Source organism: Emericellopsis cladophorae (assembly GCF_022114955.1).
Source record: "Emericellopsis cladophorae strain MUM 19.33 chromosome Unknown NODE_44_length_188334_cov_123_963608, whole genome shotgun sequence".
Classification (NCBI taxonomy): Eukaryota; Fungi; Ascomycota; class Sordariomycetes; order Hypocreales; family Bionectriaceae; genus Emericellopsis; species Emericellopsis cladophorae.
In genome coordinates this window covers 138,403-151,801 of record NW_026250969.1, presented here as the reverse complement: position 1 = coordinate 151,801, position 13,399 = coordinate 138,403, and the positions used below count along the sequence as shown (strand labels likewise).

Sequence of the window (13,399 nt, the reverse complement as noted above, 5' to 3'; positions counted from 1 at the left end):
CCAAGTACATTTATTAGCAGTACCTTATGGAAAATCGGGTTGCCGTCTCCTAAACGCCAATGCCCATAAAATCAGAAGATATACCCAGCCGCGAACGGCTGCAAAGAAGTGTACAGCTGTGTAGAGTCAGGACGCTGTGGCAGACATCAACATTTCACTCTGCATCCTCCGGTAGGCCCTCAATGACCTGTTCCACCAGGTTGATCAACTCGTCAATATCGGGCCTCTCTGCGGGCTCAACTTTGAGACATTTCCGCACAACCTCGCGGATTGGTTCGCTGATCTCGACGTTCTGCGTGCCAGCACCGTTTGGCGACTGACCCTGGTGCCTCATGCTGTTTGTCCTCTTGACGCCCTGGGGGCCCTCGTCGGGGAACCTCCAATCGCCGCCGAGTACGCAAAGACTGAGGGTGCCACCCGTCTCGTCCGAGCGCATCTCAAAGGGCGACTTGCCGACGAGACAGGCGTATAGAGTGCAGCCCATGGACCAGATGTCGGTCTTTGTGTCGATGACGGAGCCGTTGCGCACGTCGAAAAGCTCCGGGGCGCGGTACGGCATGGTCGAGTGCTCGGCGGCGGTATCTTGGATCTGAAGTGCGAGAGACTGGGATGTGACTGGGATCGGGGACGGCGCGACGGAGCCGAGGTCCATGAGGATAGGCGTTGAGCCGGAGTCGTCGATCATGATATTGCCTTTTGCTTTTGTTAGTGACTGCAGGTTATTGCAAGATGGACGGGGCGGGATGCACCAGGCTTGATATCACGATGAGCGTACGCTTGCACCTTTCGGCCCTGCGTGATGTGATTCTCGTCCTCCATAAGTGGTCTCTCCTGTTCGCCCTGCTCCTCTTCCTCCGTCCTCTTCCCCCTCGTCTGGTTGCTGCTTCCCTGCTCCTCTGTGCCCATTTCCATTCTCTGCACGGCGGGCTTGTAGTTGTGCATCGACCGCAGCGCCTTGCACACGCCGAGGAACAGGACCATGAGCTTCCTCTCTGGAAAATGCGCGTGGTTCACGAGGTTGGCGTTGATCATGTCCTGCAGATTCCCTCGCCTGTAGTAGGGCAGCAGGACGTAGACTGTCTTGGCGGCATCGTCGCCCGTGCCGGAACCGCGGTCTGTGGCGACCGAGTGGTCGACGGCCGAGATGATGGTGGGTATGTGTTCGAAGAGGGCGTAGGCGTCGACCTCGCGCATGGCCTGCTGGACGGATTCGGCGCCAAAGGGGCAGCGGATCTTTTTGAGGGCGAGGAGCTGGTGGGAGTTTGTGTCCTCGACGAGGTAGACGTAGGAGAAGCCGCCCTGTTTTCACCACCGTGTAAGTCACCGCTTGATAGCTGCTACCTGGCAGTAGCGGAGGGGAAGAGGGGAGGGGATACGAACCTCGCCGAGCAGGCGGAGGATCTTGAAGCTGCGCTGGTTGATCTTGAGGGTCGGCGAGCCAGGGAAGCAGTTGAGGCAGTTGCCTAACGAGTAGAAGAGGTCGAGGACTAGTTGCGCCATTATCTAGAGTGGGACGCTAGTCCGGGTAGATCGAGCTGGGAGGTTGTATCAGAGCAGAAGCTCAAGCTGTCGCACAGGCCCGACCAAGTTGGTTGTCTGTCGTCGTTGCGCTTGAAGCTGGCGCTGCCGTGATGTTTCGTTTCTGTTGGCTTCGGATGCCACTGCCGGTCGTGAGAGGCTCAACTGAAACGCTTGGGAAGATAATAATTGACAGGATCAGGAGCAACAACGGTTATACCACCTGACCATCAAAGAAGTAAATGTCGACTGACAACTTGATAAGTTACAGACAGAGCTGACGACTCGCGGTGCTGCGCGCGGCGCATGTCAGACTGGATGGGTGGGCACTGCTGCTAGTCCGCTTTCGGGTTAGTCCATCTTGGCTCAAGCCACCACCGCCACAATCAAAGTTGTCAGGCATGGTGTCAATCTGAACACAGATTATTAGCTAGAAGGATTATAAGCCTGAGCGCTGCATAAGGCTGTAAGAAAAGTCGCACTTTATATAGGTAGCTATTAATACATACCGCTTAACTATATGGAGCGTAGATTCTGCGCATTAGCGCTAGCGGCTTTGTCGAGAAGTCGGTGAGGATACGCTACCCAGGGGCCAACATCGTCACCAACCCCTAGGTAACGACCCTGTAATATCGAGAGCTCATTTTGTAATGACTTCTCTTTAGCCCATCCGTTGTTATGTGCTAACCGCCCGGCAGGTTAATTCGCTGATGTTGGTGTAGATGTCTGCGTCTCACTCCCCCGCGCCTATCGCTCTCGCCGTTGTGCGCGCTGCTGTAAGTTTATTCCCTCTGTCGCGGTGCGCCTGCGCAGCGACTTCGCGGTTAAACCGATTGTACCGCAGCTTGAACACCAGGCAGAGGCTGAGGGCGACGCCCCCATTGCCGCCGCCGCCGTAAGTTCTCTCTTTCCGCGCAGCATGTGCGCAGCTTTTGCGTAACGATCTATGACTTACCAGTCTGGTAGAACAAGCTCACGGACGATTCTGCCAAAAGCTTCTGCAGCGCTGGAAGACTAGCATCCCAACTTTGTCTACTTGCGCTTGGAAGGGGGCTCGCCATCTCTGATCTTGCGCTCGCCATACTTGGCGATGCGGATAGCATAAACCTAGTTATGTCTTCGACATTCCAATCCATTTCAAGAGTGTCCATGCTGCTCTCTTCTTCGCTGTAGAGATTGGATGTCTCGCTGGAGCGGCTAACGATGATATCGTCGCCCTTGTATGCTAGTGTATCACAATGTCACTATCTGCTTATGTAATTAATACCCATTTTTTAATATCTAGTATGCATCCCATTGGCTGCAATGACAGCCTCGCACCGCTGCCGCATTGATAGAATTAACTCAGCTAGGTAATCCTCTGGAATAGCCTCCTGTGCTTTCTCTCACAAAGTCCCGTAATTGATCGTATTCGAGCAATTCGATTGGATGATGCTTTTGAATCTAGTTCTTTATCTAATCCTATACCCACTTAATTGGGTTTAAATTAGGCGAATTTGGCGGCAATCCGATAAATGATATCCCGCGAGCTTCAAGCTCTTCAAGGGTCTTGCAGCGGAGTGCGACGACGTTGATACACTTTGGAGGTTGTGTGGCCCTTCAACCAAGATGCATCTGCGCTGTGTGTGGGTGTCACGTGCTGGTGACGTACACGCACAGATACGATAGCGATAAGATAGCATTGATAACGCCGCAGCCAATCAGGCTGCGCGCACACGATCCGAGGAGCAGCCGCGCCATGCCTATTTAGGCTGGCCGACTGGCTGCCCAAGGACGTTTGAATTGATCATCCTTTTCCACCTGTTTGATCTGCCTTTAGTGCATCAGACGTATTGTCCTGGCATTAGGTATAGCGTCCGCCCGTGCTGCCGCTCCTGGCGATTGAACGCACAAATCAATGGAACGATTCGCTCAGAATAACGTTCAGCAGTGATTGTGTCCCACTCCTTTTCCCAAAAGAGATAAGGGCCCTTCTGGTGACCCTTGAAAGAGCCCCAGAACATCCATCCCTTCTTGCGCTGAACACGCTCAATAACGCAGGTCGGGTCCAGCTCTTCCCCTTCTCGGCGAGTAACCCATGTTCGGGTATGGCGGCCCCCACAAACCCAAGACTCAGCAGTACGAAGGATCTCATTCCATTGGTCAAGAGTCCACTTAAGGTGGGACTCTGCAAATGCAAGCCGCTTGACTCTGGTCGCCTCAGCGATCCGAGGCTTGCGCCACGCAATACGCCTGTGGAACCCGTTGTTCCACAGCGCAGTTCGGATTGTCCATTCTGATACGCCGAGACCGCAGCGCTCCGCTAAAAGTTTGTATGATATTCTCCTATTGGCCGAAGAGGCGCACACGAACTCAATCAGTTGCTCTACTTGCTCAGGCGTTGGAGCGGGTGGCCGGCCCTTCCGCTTCCGGGGCGTTGGGGCTCTTCACAGCAGTCCGGACCTGTTGTAGCGTAAAGCCTAGCCGGTCGGCTGTTTCTCGCAGGCTTGATTGAGTGTGCTGATAGAGGGTGGCAGCCTGAATTGACTGATCACGTGAAAGATAAGAGTGCTGTGGTGGGGCTAACTCAGTATCGGCTGGCTCTGATTCGTCTTCAGGTGGGAGGGTTCCATTTCTATCGCCCAATGAGAGATAGCTTGAGTCCATTGTAAGGGTAAAGAAGAAAAATTGGATAAAGGCCGCGAGACCTCTGATTTTATACTTAGCGTGGCACGGTGCTGCAGGGTTAAAAGTGGGTAAAGGCGGGGCCTTGTGTGACTACTTCTGCCTTGTACGGGTACTACGTAGTGCATCCTGCTCAAGCCACCACCGCCACAATCTATTTTAGGGGCCAGGCTCAGAACCATCGTCACCAACCTCTGGCTTCCTTCCTTCAGTCAATTGTCCCAGCCAGTCCGTCGATTGACTCGATTGCGTCCGAGATTGAGCAATCGGTCTTTTTGAATCTATCTTAGTAGCAGTGTGACTCTAGTCCATCACATCATCCCGCAAGTTGAACAACTGCTGCAGCACCTCGTCCGCCTTGGCCCGCAGCGCATTGTGATACAAGACGTTTGTCTCAAACACCTTTGTCCCCTGGACCAACCGCGCCGTCTCGCGCGCAAAGTCGCTGTCGACATACATGTCGTCGACATAGGACGCTGCATACACGGGCACCTCGTTCCTGCTCAACTGCTCCAGATCGTACAGATACTCCCACTGGTCGAACTTGGCCAGCTTGTGCGCAGCCGCGCGCAACTCGCTCAGCTCAGGATAGGTCTCAAAATCAAAGGGGAAGATGTTCTCCCCCGAGAAGTAGAGTGGCTTGTCTCTTGGCGATAGCTTGATCCCTTTGAGCCACGAATACGAGGGGTGTTGCTCGCCGACGCGTTGAGAGGCCCAGTTCGACGCATATCCAGGACCATTGCAGTAAATGGCCTCGTGGAGGATGGCGTAGATAATGTTCGTGTCGAACGGCGTGTACGACTCGAGAGGCGCCAGAGACGCGCGCGTCAGGAACCCGAATAAGTCGAGTGAGTTCTTGAGCTGCAAGATTGTGCTGTGGACGCCATCAAAGCCACCATGGCCACCGAAAGCGATGCCAATGGTTAACAGTCGAGCAACGGTCAGTACACCGCCAGAGGGCAGAGCAACCTTGCCGCCCTTCTTTTCGGTAATGTAGTCCGCGATGTCCCAAATATTCTTAACGTCCTCGGGAAACTTTGCATAGTATTCCTCGCTGCGCTTGGCCACCCTTGGCAGCACAGCTGTGTATACCTCGTCAGCATTCCTCTTGACAGGCGCCAAACCTCCTGTGAGATAGACTTCTTTGAGGCCTTCGGGGTGCATGGACAGGTAGCTCATCGCCACGAAGCCCCCGTAACTCTGCCCGAAAATCGACCATTTGGCCTCGTCGCCCTTCTGACAGTCTAGTAGGCATTTCCTCACGGCCTCGCAATCGCGAACTGTATTGTCTTGACGCATGAGCTTGAGGTACTCAACTTGCTCATCAGTGGACTTGTGCGCCAGCATTTCCGCACCAACCGGTGTGCTCATGCCCGTCCCGCGGTGGTCTAACATGAGGACTTGGTAGCCCCGGGTGAGAGCTGGGCGGGTGAGCGGATGATCCTGGGGGGCCCGGTTGCCAAACCCGGGTCCGCCTTCGAGATAGACAATGTAAGGGTTAGAGTTTTCCTCATCGCTACCATCGCTGTTGCCTTTGGTGAGAGGACGAGTGTATTTCTGCGCGCGCCGGGCGAAAAGGGTGATCTGCTGGCCGTCTGGCTGGGCGTAGTCAAGGGGTACGCGGAATGTCAGCTCAGTAATGAGCAGTTGTCCGGGAACAGGGTGAGATGTCGAGGAGAGGAGTGTCGCGGAGAGAATAGGGTGCTGCTTGGGAAGAGGCATTGTCTCCTTCGGCACGCCCGCGTTTGGCGTTGGCGCGGAACTGATTGAAGTGGCGGCCTTTTTTGAGGTTTCCAAGTGTGGAACGACGACCAGCGTCATGGCAATCAGTCGATGGTCTTTTGAGTTGACGCAGAGGCGATTCGACGAGCAGCCAGATCGAGGAGAGGGACAGACAGACGGATCACCGTCACCGACACTGCAATAGTGGGGCACGTTGTCTCACGTACACTACCAGACCGCTACCAACGCCACTCCTTAAGCTTGGTCCTACGTTCGTACAATCATGATCCTATGTAAATGCTATTCCAAATCCATCTCGGCTTGCATTTGGATTTCTGCAACACATTAGCAAGGTACTCACAGCAAGAGGGGGGAAACCTACGCCAGAGCCTATTAGCTCCGTTGGAGATGACGTTCGCCTTGGCCATGAGCTTCTCCTCGTACTTCTCTTCGGCCTGCCCCTTCAGTCGGATCTTGTTGGGTTGCGCCTGTATCAGTACGGGCAACAATTCCCTCGGATCTGCGTTTGCGATGGAGGCAATGCTCTTGAACCCACTCTCCCAAAAGACTCGGCTAGGGTGCGTCAGTACCATCTTCAGATCGTGAACGAGTGTTGCCGCTTACGCTGTCCTGCTCTTGATAAAGGGGATCTTGGCTAGCTCAAGAAGGTCTGTCCGTGCGCCAGCCATCAATCGATCGGAAAAGTGGTCCAGTGCTGCTGCAAAGACCCTACATCTTGGTCAACACGGACGCATAAGAGAGCTCTTCCCAGTGGCACTTACCCCCATCCCATAGCATCGCAAAACTTAATCATTCCCGCTGCGAAGCCCTGGCAGGTCTGTGAAAGGTTCTGCACTGATCCGCGAGGCATGTCGTACTTTCGCGCGACAATATGGATAGGCATCTCGTTGCAGAGGTCCCGGAGCTGCAAGGCCAAGTAGAAGCGACGGTATACCCTTGCAAGCTCCCGTTCCTCCTTGGTCGTCTCTTTGAGCACTGCGCCCTGCGCGCTACATGATATGTCAGTAAGGATCACATTCACTGCAGCCAGTGGACTTACAGCCTCAACACAACTGTCGGTTTTATCCCGAGGAAGTTCAACACCCTCATGCCGCTCTCGTCCAAGCCTTCCATTTCGTTTCTGAAGATTTGCCAGTTGACAGGAACACCAGAGTCCTGCACTGGTGTAAAGGTGTACAAGATGTGCATATCTCCATCCATGACAAATGCTGCAAGAGCGCGGCTCAACTCTTTGTAGATGAAGACGCCATCGTCCGGATCTATTGCCGAAGCAACAATGGCCCTGCCCAACTGAGTAGCAACATAATTCCCATGCTCGTCTCTCGTGATGAACTCCAGTTGTTCAATCTCGGTAACACTAGCCTCCAGCAATGTGTCCACGTGCTCTATACCGTGGGTATGTCGAAGAAGCGAGCGTCTAAAATGGTCACGCACAGACTCGTAGCTATTGGCCAGACGGGTGCAAATAACTTCAAGGAGGGCACTATAGAGGTTAGTGTTTTCAACTTCACGTGGCCCATGGAGCGGAGGCACCGTTGCAAACGTCGGTTTTCGGTGTCGAGGCAACTGGACACCTCGGGAAGGTCAGCGTGCATAAGCTGGACGACCTGCTCCAGATCGCTACCACGACAGCAAAGGTGAGTTTCCCCAACGGGGACCTTTCCTTGTCTTCCCGCACGACCTCGCATTTGTCTGAGAAGAGCTGGCCCTACGAAGTCACGGCCCATTCGTGCTCCATGGAGAATGACTCTCCTCGCGGGACTGGAGATCATCAGTAACAGCGTCTTGAGCACGCAGGGGCTGAGTGGATTACAGGTTGATTCCGGCAGCCAGACTGCAAGTGGCCACGCAAACGAGCAGCGTGCCGGCGTCGTAGGCACCGGCGATGAGGTCACGTTCCTCTGTGGTCAAGCCTGCCTGTGCCGATATTAGCAAAAAAGCCACGGCGGGAGCTCGCAGACACACATCTGCCTTTCGTCAGTACACGTCCAGGGATCTCTCAGTTGCAACACATACGATGAAAAGCAACGCCGAACAGGACAGTCTCAGCCAACACTGGGTCAGCTCCGGTGCTCAGACTTCGCAGATCTGACAACAAATCCAATCTCTTGTCCAGCATAGCCGGGTTGATCTCTTGAAGTTGGGGCATCGCGCGGCTGATGAGGCGCGCGTCAGACTCGCACATGCCTCGACTGCCGGCGAAGACAAGCACGCCAAAGCCGGTCATCGCCGTTTCCACGGTCAGAGCAACGATCGCGTTGAGAACAGGGTCGCGGAACTCTTTATGCTCTGACCTCTCAATTTCCTTCAGTGGCGATATATGTTCCTGACTCGGTCTTTGCGTGTGCGTGCTCAGATGTGTAGCGGTTCTGATAAGACTTCCCGTCGAGGCTGCCGGATACACCTTGCCCTCGTACACGAGGTGCTCATATATCGGTACTGGGCGATAGCGAGTCTCGTACGAGTGACCGTCGATCCACTCGGCCATCAAGCTCATGTTCTGCAACTGTCAGCATAATGCAACCTATTCACAGCGGGGCAACCAGCAAGCAAATACCGGCAAGGTTGCACTCATAGCAATAATTTGCATAGGCTGCTCAAGGCTGAGCAACTTGGTGGTCATCAACTCCAGGAGGTACCCTCGGTGTTCGTCGTCAATCATGTGTAGCTCGTCCAGTACCACGGCTCGCAGGGACGAGATTGAACAATCGTCAATAGCCGCATTCACGAGAGCATTCGCCTGTTTGGTGAACAATTGAGCCCATGCGACAGAGAAGAGACCTGCTTGCTTACCTTCTCCATGGTGCAAACTCCGATATCGAAGTCAGCCCACGTTGCTCGTACTTTGCCTCCGCCAAAGAATCCTACTACTCGGATGGAGTCCTCGTCGGCTCTCCTCCGCCATATCCGATTTGCATCGTCTTGTTCGGGTAGTTTCGGGAGACGCACGCCACTGATTACATTACGAAGCCAGCGCACTTTTTCTTGTACAAGAGCAACATAGGGAAGCACAAGCAAGGCTTTTGAGCCCCTCTCCTCCATGACACGCTTCAACATGAGCACTATATGTGGTCAGCCAGTGCGTAACAAGCTGTGGGCGGCGAATCGTACAATCAGCAACCAGGGATTTACCACCTCCTGTTGGAGCACAGTAGACAAGATTTTTTGTTCCGTCCAGCAAGCCAGGTCCTTTTAAGCATGATTTCTGCCACGGGTAGATCTGGTTGATCCCCAAGGATGCAAAGTTCTTGACCAGTTGAGGGGGTAGGTCATATGTTGGGTGCCCGAGGCTCAGCTCAGGATCAGTAGAGGCCGTCGGAGTCGCCGCCATCACTTGACGTTGCGAATACTCGGTTGGACCTTGGGATCGATTCAGGGTGACGATGCGGCCTGGTTTCAGTCTGCTTGGGCCGTTGGGAAGGCTCAGCGATCTATGGAATGGTCCATTAGATCCGCTGGGCTTCGAGCCTGACTGCTGTGGCCCAGCATCTGCAGCCGACCAGCTTCTCTTCTGGCCGGCCACGACAGTCGCTGAGGTGAAGGTAGTTGACTGAGCTTGGGCATTTTGCACACTTGTCTGGTGCAGGATGCCCTGCATGCTCTTCATGTTGAGCGAAGTGAGCGGCGCAAGAAAGCCCCATTTGGACAACAAATGGGCCAAGTATTGTGGGAGCGCAGCTTGTCGGTCTATTCCAGATTATGAATTGTCATTTTGCCGTGCACGCGAGCTGGGACGGTGCTATCGATCTCGCCTGCGAGGACCGAATCGGGTCCTGGAAAGTATGGATCGATGTTGACGTGACCGCGTTGGGTTGCCCACCGTGGAAGCGCGCAAGCGCGCGGCCACGTGACCGTCCAGGTGCATGAACAGTTGCAAGGCTTCGACGGATAGGCCTGGAGCGATACGATGATACCACAAAGCACGCTCTTTGAATGGCTGGGCTGGGAAAGTTCAGGCGAATGCGCGTCGGTCTCGCTTTTGCTATCATCTGAGCAATGTGGGCGGATTCTAGTATTTGGTATAATTAGATCGTTCGAGCCTTCCTTCCCAGGCTCTGGGCGACACGGGGCTTCGCTCCCATTCCCTTTGGCTGCTACGCGCGCATCTACGTGCATCTAGAGTGGTAAAATCTTTTGTAATCCTTCTGGTATTGATAAATGACGAACACTCGCCCTTCGTACCAAAATGACAGCGTAACCGGACAATGATCAAGCCCAAGACAGGTGCGACGTCAGGTTAGGGGCGAGTGCGTGGAAATGACGAGCGCTGATTGGTACATGCCCACATGCTCGGGGCCACACTGACGCGGGGCGTTCCTGACACAGGCAGGGGCGACTGGCGGCTGCTGGTTGGCTGGCGGGACCTGAAAGACCGCAGCCGATTTGCAGGGCCTGATCAAGGCCAGCGGCCAGCCCCACGGCCCGCCATTGGCCGGCCGCAGAAACCCTGCGCCAACCAGACCACCGGGAATACGCGACAGTTGAGATTTGAGCAAGCAGCGCTGTCAATGAGCGCTGTGAAATGAGAGCTCGCCCGCTGAGAGAAATTTGCCATGTTCTTCGTCTGATCAATTTCAGTGTCGCACGTCAGGCAAACTTGGCAGTTTCGTGGTGAGTGTTGGTTCGGCTCGCCGCAGCTGACTGCCTGTGCTGTCGAAACCAGGGTGGCGTCACATTGCCGGCGTGCTCAAGCGGCGGGTGCGGCCCCACGGTGCCGTTTTGTCGGGGTTGTATTCGAACGACGTCCATCAAAAAAGCAGCACGACGATTCTGAGACAGTCGACTCGCATCATAGTCATAACATCGACGCTTATTTCAAGATTGGCTTGCCTCGTCGAAGTTTATTTGAGTTTAGTTAAAGACTTATTCTAGTGTTTGTGGACTCTGACTGCGGCTCATTCGCTCCTTGTGCAGCTCAATGTACGTACGCGCGCAAGACAAAACAGACAATCACGCAAAACATAAAATCAGTCAGTTATAGCACAAGAGAACGCGATAATAATCTGCGCAGTGGTAGAGCATCCACTCGGAGCATTTGCGCAATGCTATGAAGCTGCCAGCGATGTAGCCAGCACCCTTTGCATATGCTGTGCAGGGTAGGCACAGAGGCATCATCGCGCACCAGATTTTTGCACCAACTAACACCCCGCTTGCGGGAAATGAATTGAAAATGAATATATCTGTGCTGCGCATACATGTTAAGACGCTGGGCACGAGCCTTCTGTCACCTTCCGTGGCGCCATCCGGAGGATTATCCGCGACCACACCAACGGTGTCATCACCGCGGACATCATTTGAGCTGCGCAGCACCACAGGATCCGTCGTCCCATGAGCATTTGACGTCGTGAAATTGGGTTCGCCGTCGGCATGGACCAGGGCGTTCATGGAGCGGCCGTTCCGTGCGTGTGTCTGGTTCTGGCAGCACACTGATATTCCTCACGCTCACGGTTGGCTGCCTGCCAGCTGGTACGCATGGAAGGTTGGACGATCCCCGACAAAGTCTTGTCGTCGTTTTTGGCACTAACGTGGCCACACACCAACGATGCAGGGCACCTAGTGGATTCCCGAAACTCCAGGTCCGTCTTCTGGACCAGCATGACTAGCGGGAGCTTACTCAAGCCATCATTGCGGTTGAGTGTGATGCTTTCTTAACTGTGCAAGCCACTGCCCCAGCGTCCAGCCTCTGATCTCGGATCCTCGACCTAATATATCAGATCCTGCTTCGGGGCGGGCGCCCTTGGTGATCGGTAATGATGGACGAGCAGACAAGGCTCCCCTCCCCTTCCCGTCATCAATCATGCTGCGATTGACGCCAAGGTAATTAACAAGCCAGCCAGAAGCACCGCCGGCAGCCGGGGCCCGGGAGAGGGTGGCGGAAAATGCGGATGCACTGGTATCTCATTTTGTAAAGTCTCCTTCCTGGCTGGTGGGCATGACCGCCAGGCCTATTATCTGTGCGCCTTTGGCACCTCTGTCACGCTCACTGTCATCATCACCTTGCCGCGGGCAATTGATTGCATGCCTTGAAGGACTGGAAGCGGCAGGATTGCCACACCGCACCCAGCCCACTGGCAGACGGGTACTAGCGCCGCCTTGTAATTTTCCACGAACTTGACACGCGATAGTAAGGACCTCCTGAACATGGGACAGGAATCCAGACAGACAGTTCCCACTAACGGTCTGAACATCTCTTGATTGTAATCTCTGCCCCGAGTCTGGTGTCACTGGGTGGCTGAGAACGCGCTGGCCAATGCTTATTAGCGGGTCCCTGCGATGGTGTGTCACTGTCGATATCGCGCGAGACACGCACCAACTTGCAAGCCAGGCTATCCCACTCACTCACTGCCCGATCGCACTACAGTCTCTTGGCTGGACTGACAAAACTGACTCCAACCAAGCCCGAGGACAGCTTTTAATTTACTATTGCTACAGGGCAAGCAAAGGCGAGGTCGGAGCAAAGCAGACTGATACCGGCATTTGTTGGTGGCGAGCGTAGGTGCAGTCGAGCATCATTGACTGACTTATGAATACAATCGGCTCGATCGTCTCAAGAACGAATTCGGATCTCCTTGGGACGGGAAGCAAGATTAACGTGTACGGGGAGCATTTGTTCCTCCGGGCTGGGTCGAGATGCCCTCTAGTCCATCAAAGGAGGGAAAAGCATTGGAGGGAAGGCCACTGGGCTGCGGGCGGGAATCTGCCAGACGGTGTGCGTTGCGGTTGTTGCAAGCTTTTGAGGTGCTGGTGCAAAGCCAGGATGCCCGCGTGGGGACAGCGGCAGGGGACGAGGGGAAGTAGATATAAAATGTGTGGTATCTGGAATCGGCGTTGCGTGACACCTTATGCTGTTAGTGCAGCATGCAGCACGACCTGACACAGAGCCCACACCCGGGTGCTCCAAGAAAAAAGCCCCAGGCTGGGCAGTGGGCGACCACTCATCAAAGGCACGCCAGAATGAATACGTACCTACCAGGACAGAGCGACTGGAACGGCGCACCAGAGAATGCACGACGGGAAGAGCCCTTGGGACTTTCCGCTCTGCGCTCTGCCTCCGTCCGTCTGTCTGATTCCAGTCCCTCCAATGCGCATTCAAATCCTCAAGATGGGCCGTGCCTAATTGTTTAGCATCTGCCTTTTTCCTGTCGACTTGTCACTTGACGCACTGCACTCTCTGTCCTCCACACACCACCGTCACTTGCACTCGGCTAGAGAGTGTGTAATTGTGACCGTCGATGCCCTCTCTGGAGCAACAGTTCAGTAACTTCTACAGATCAAAGTCCAACACGACCAGACGTGGTACGTACGGTGCCCATGCTGTCCCGTCTATGCTATACCATACCATACCGTACCAAACCTTGCCCAATCTATCTTCCTGCTCTCTCTGCCTTGCTACCTCGCCAGCCCACGCGCGCGCCATCGTCCGTTCGTACGGTAGGTACCAACGAAGCGAACCGGCTGGAGTCCAGTCCCGTCC

At 54.6% G+C, this 13,399-nt stretch overlaps 2 protein-coding genes across 2 annotated transcripts; both read right to left on the bottom strand.

Annotated features, from left to right (window-relative positions):
* Positions 1–154: 154 nt before the first annotated feature.
* On the bottom strand, positions 155–1,500 carry J7T54_008237 (Serine/threonine-protein kinase-like protein; the record flags this gene model as incomplete). Its single annotated transcript, XM_051508461.1, has 3 exons — positions 155–693; positions 750–1,299; positions 1,381–1,500. 3 exons carry the CDS (start codon positions 1,498–1,500, stop codon positions 155–157), a joined length of 1,209 nt encoding a protein of 402 aa, XP_051360475.1.
* A 2,985-nt stretch (positions 1,501–4,485) lies between these two features.
* Positions 4,486–8,727, bottom strand: J7T54_008236 (DNA polymerase theta-like protein; the record flags this gene model as incomplete). Its single annotated transcript, XM_051508460.1, has 10 exons — positions 4,486–6,020; positions 6,287–6,477; positions 6,529–6,633; positions 6,687–6,914; positions 6,965–7,408; positions 7,638–7,686; positions 7,761–7,838; positions 7,942–8,425; positions 8,483–8,665; positions 8,719–8,727. 10 exons carry the CDS (start codon positions 8,725–8,727, stop codon positions 4,486–4,488), a joined length of 3,306 nt encoding a protein of 1,101 aa, XP_051360474.1.
* Between the last annotated feature and the right edge of the window lie 4,672 nt (positions 8,728–13,399).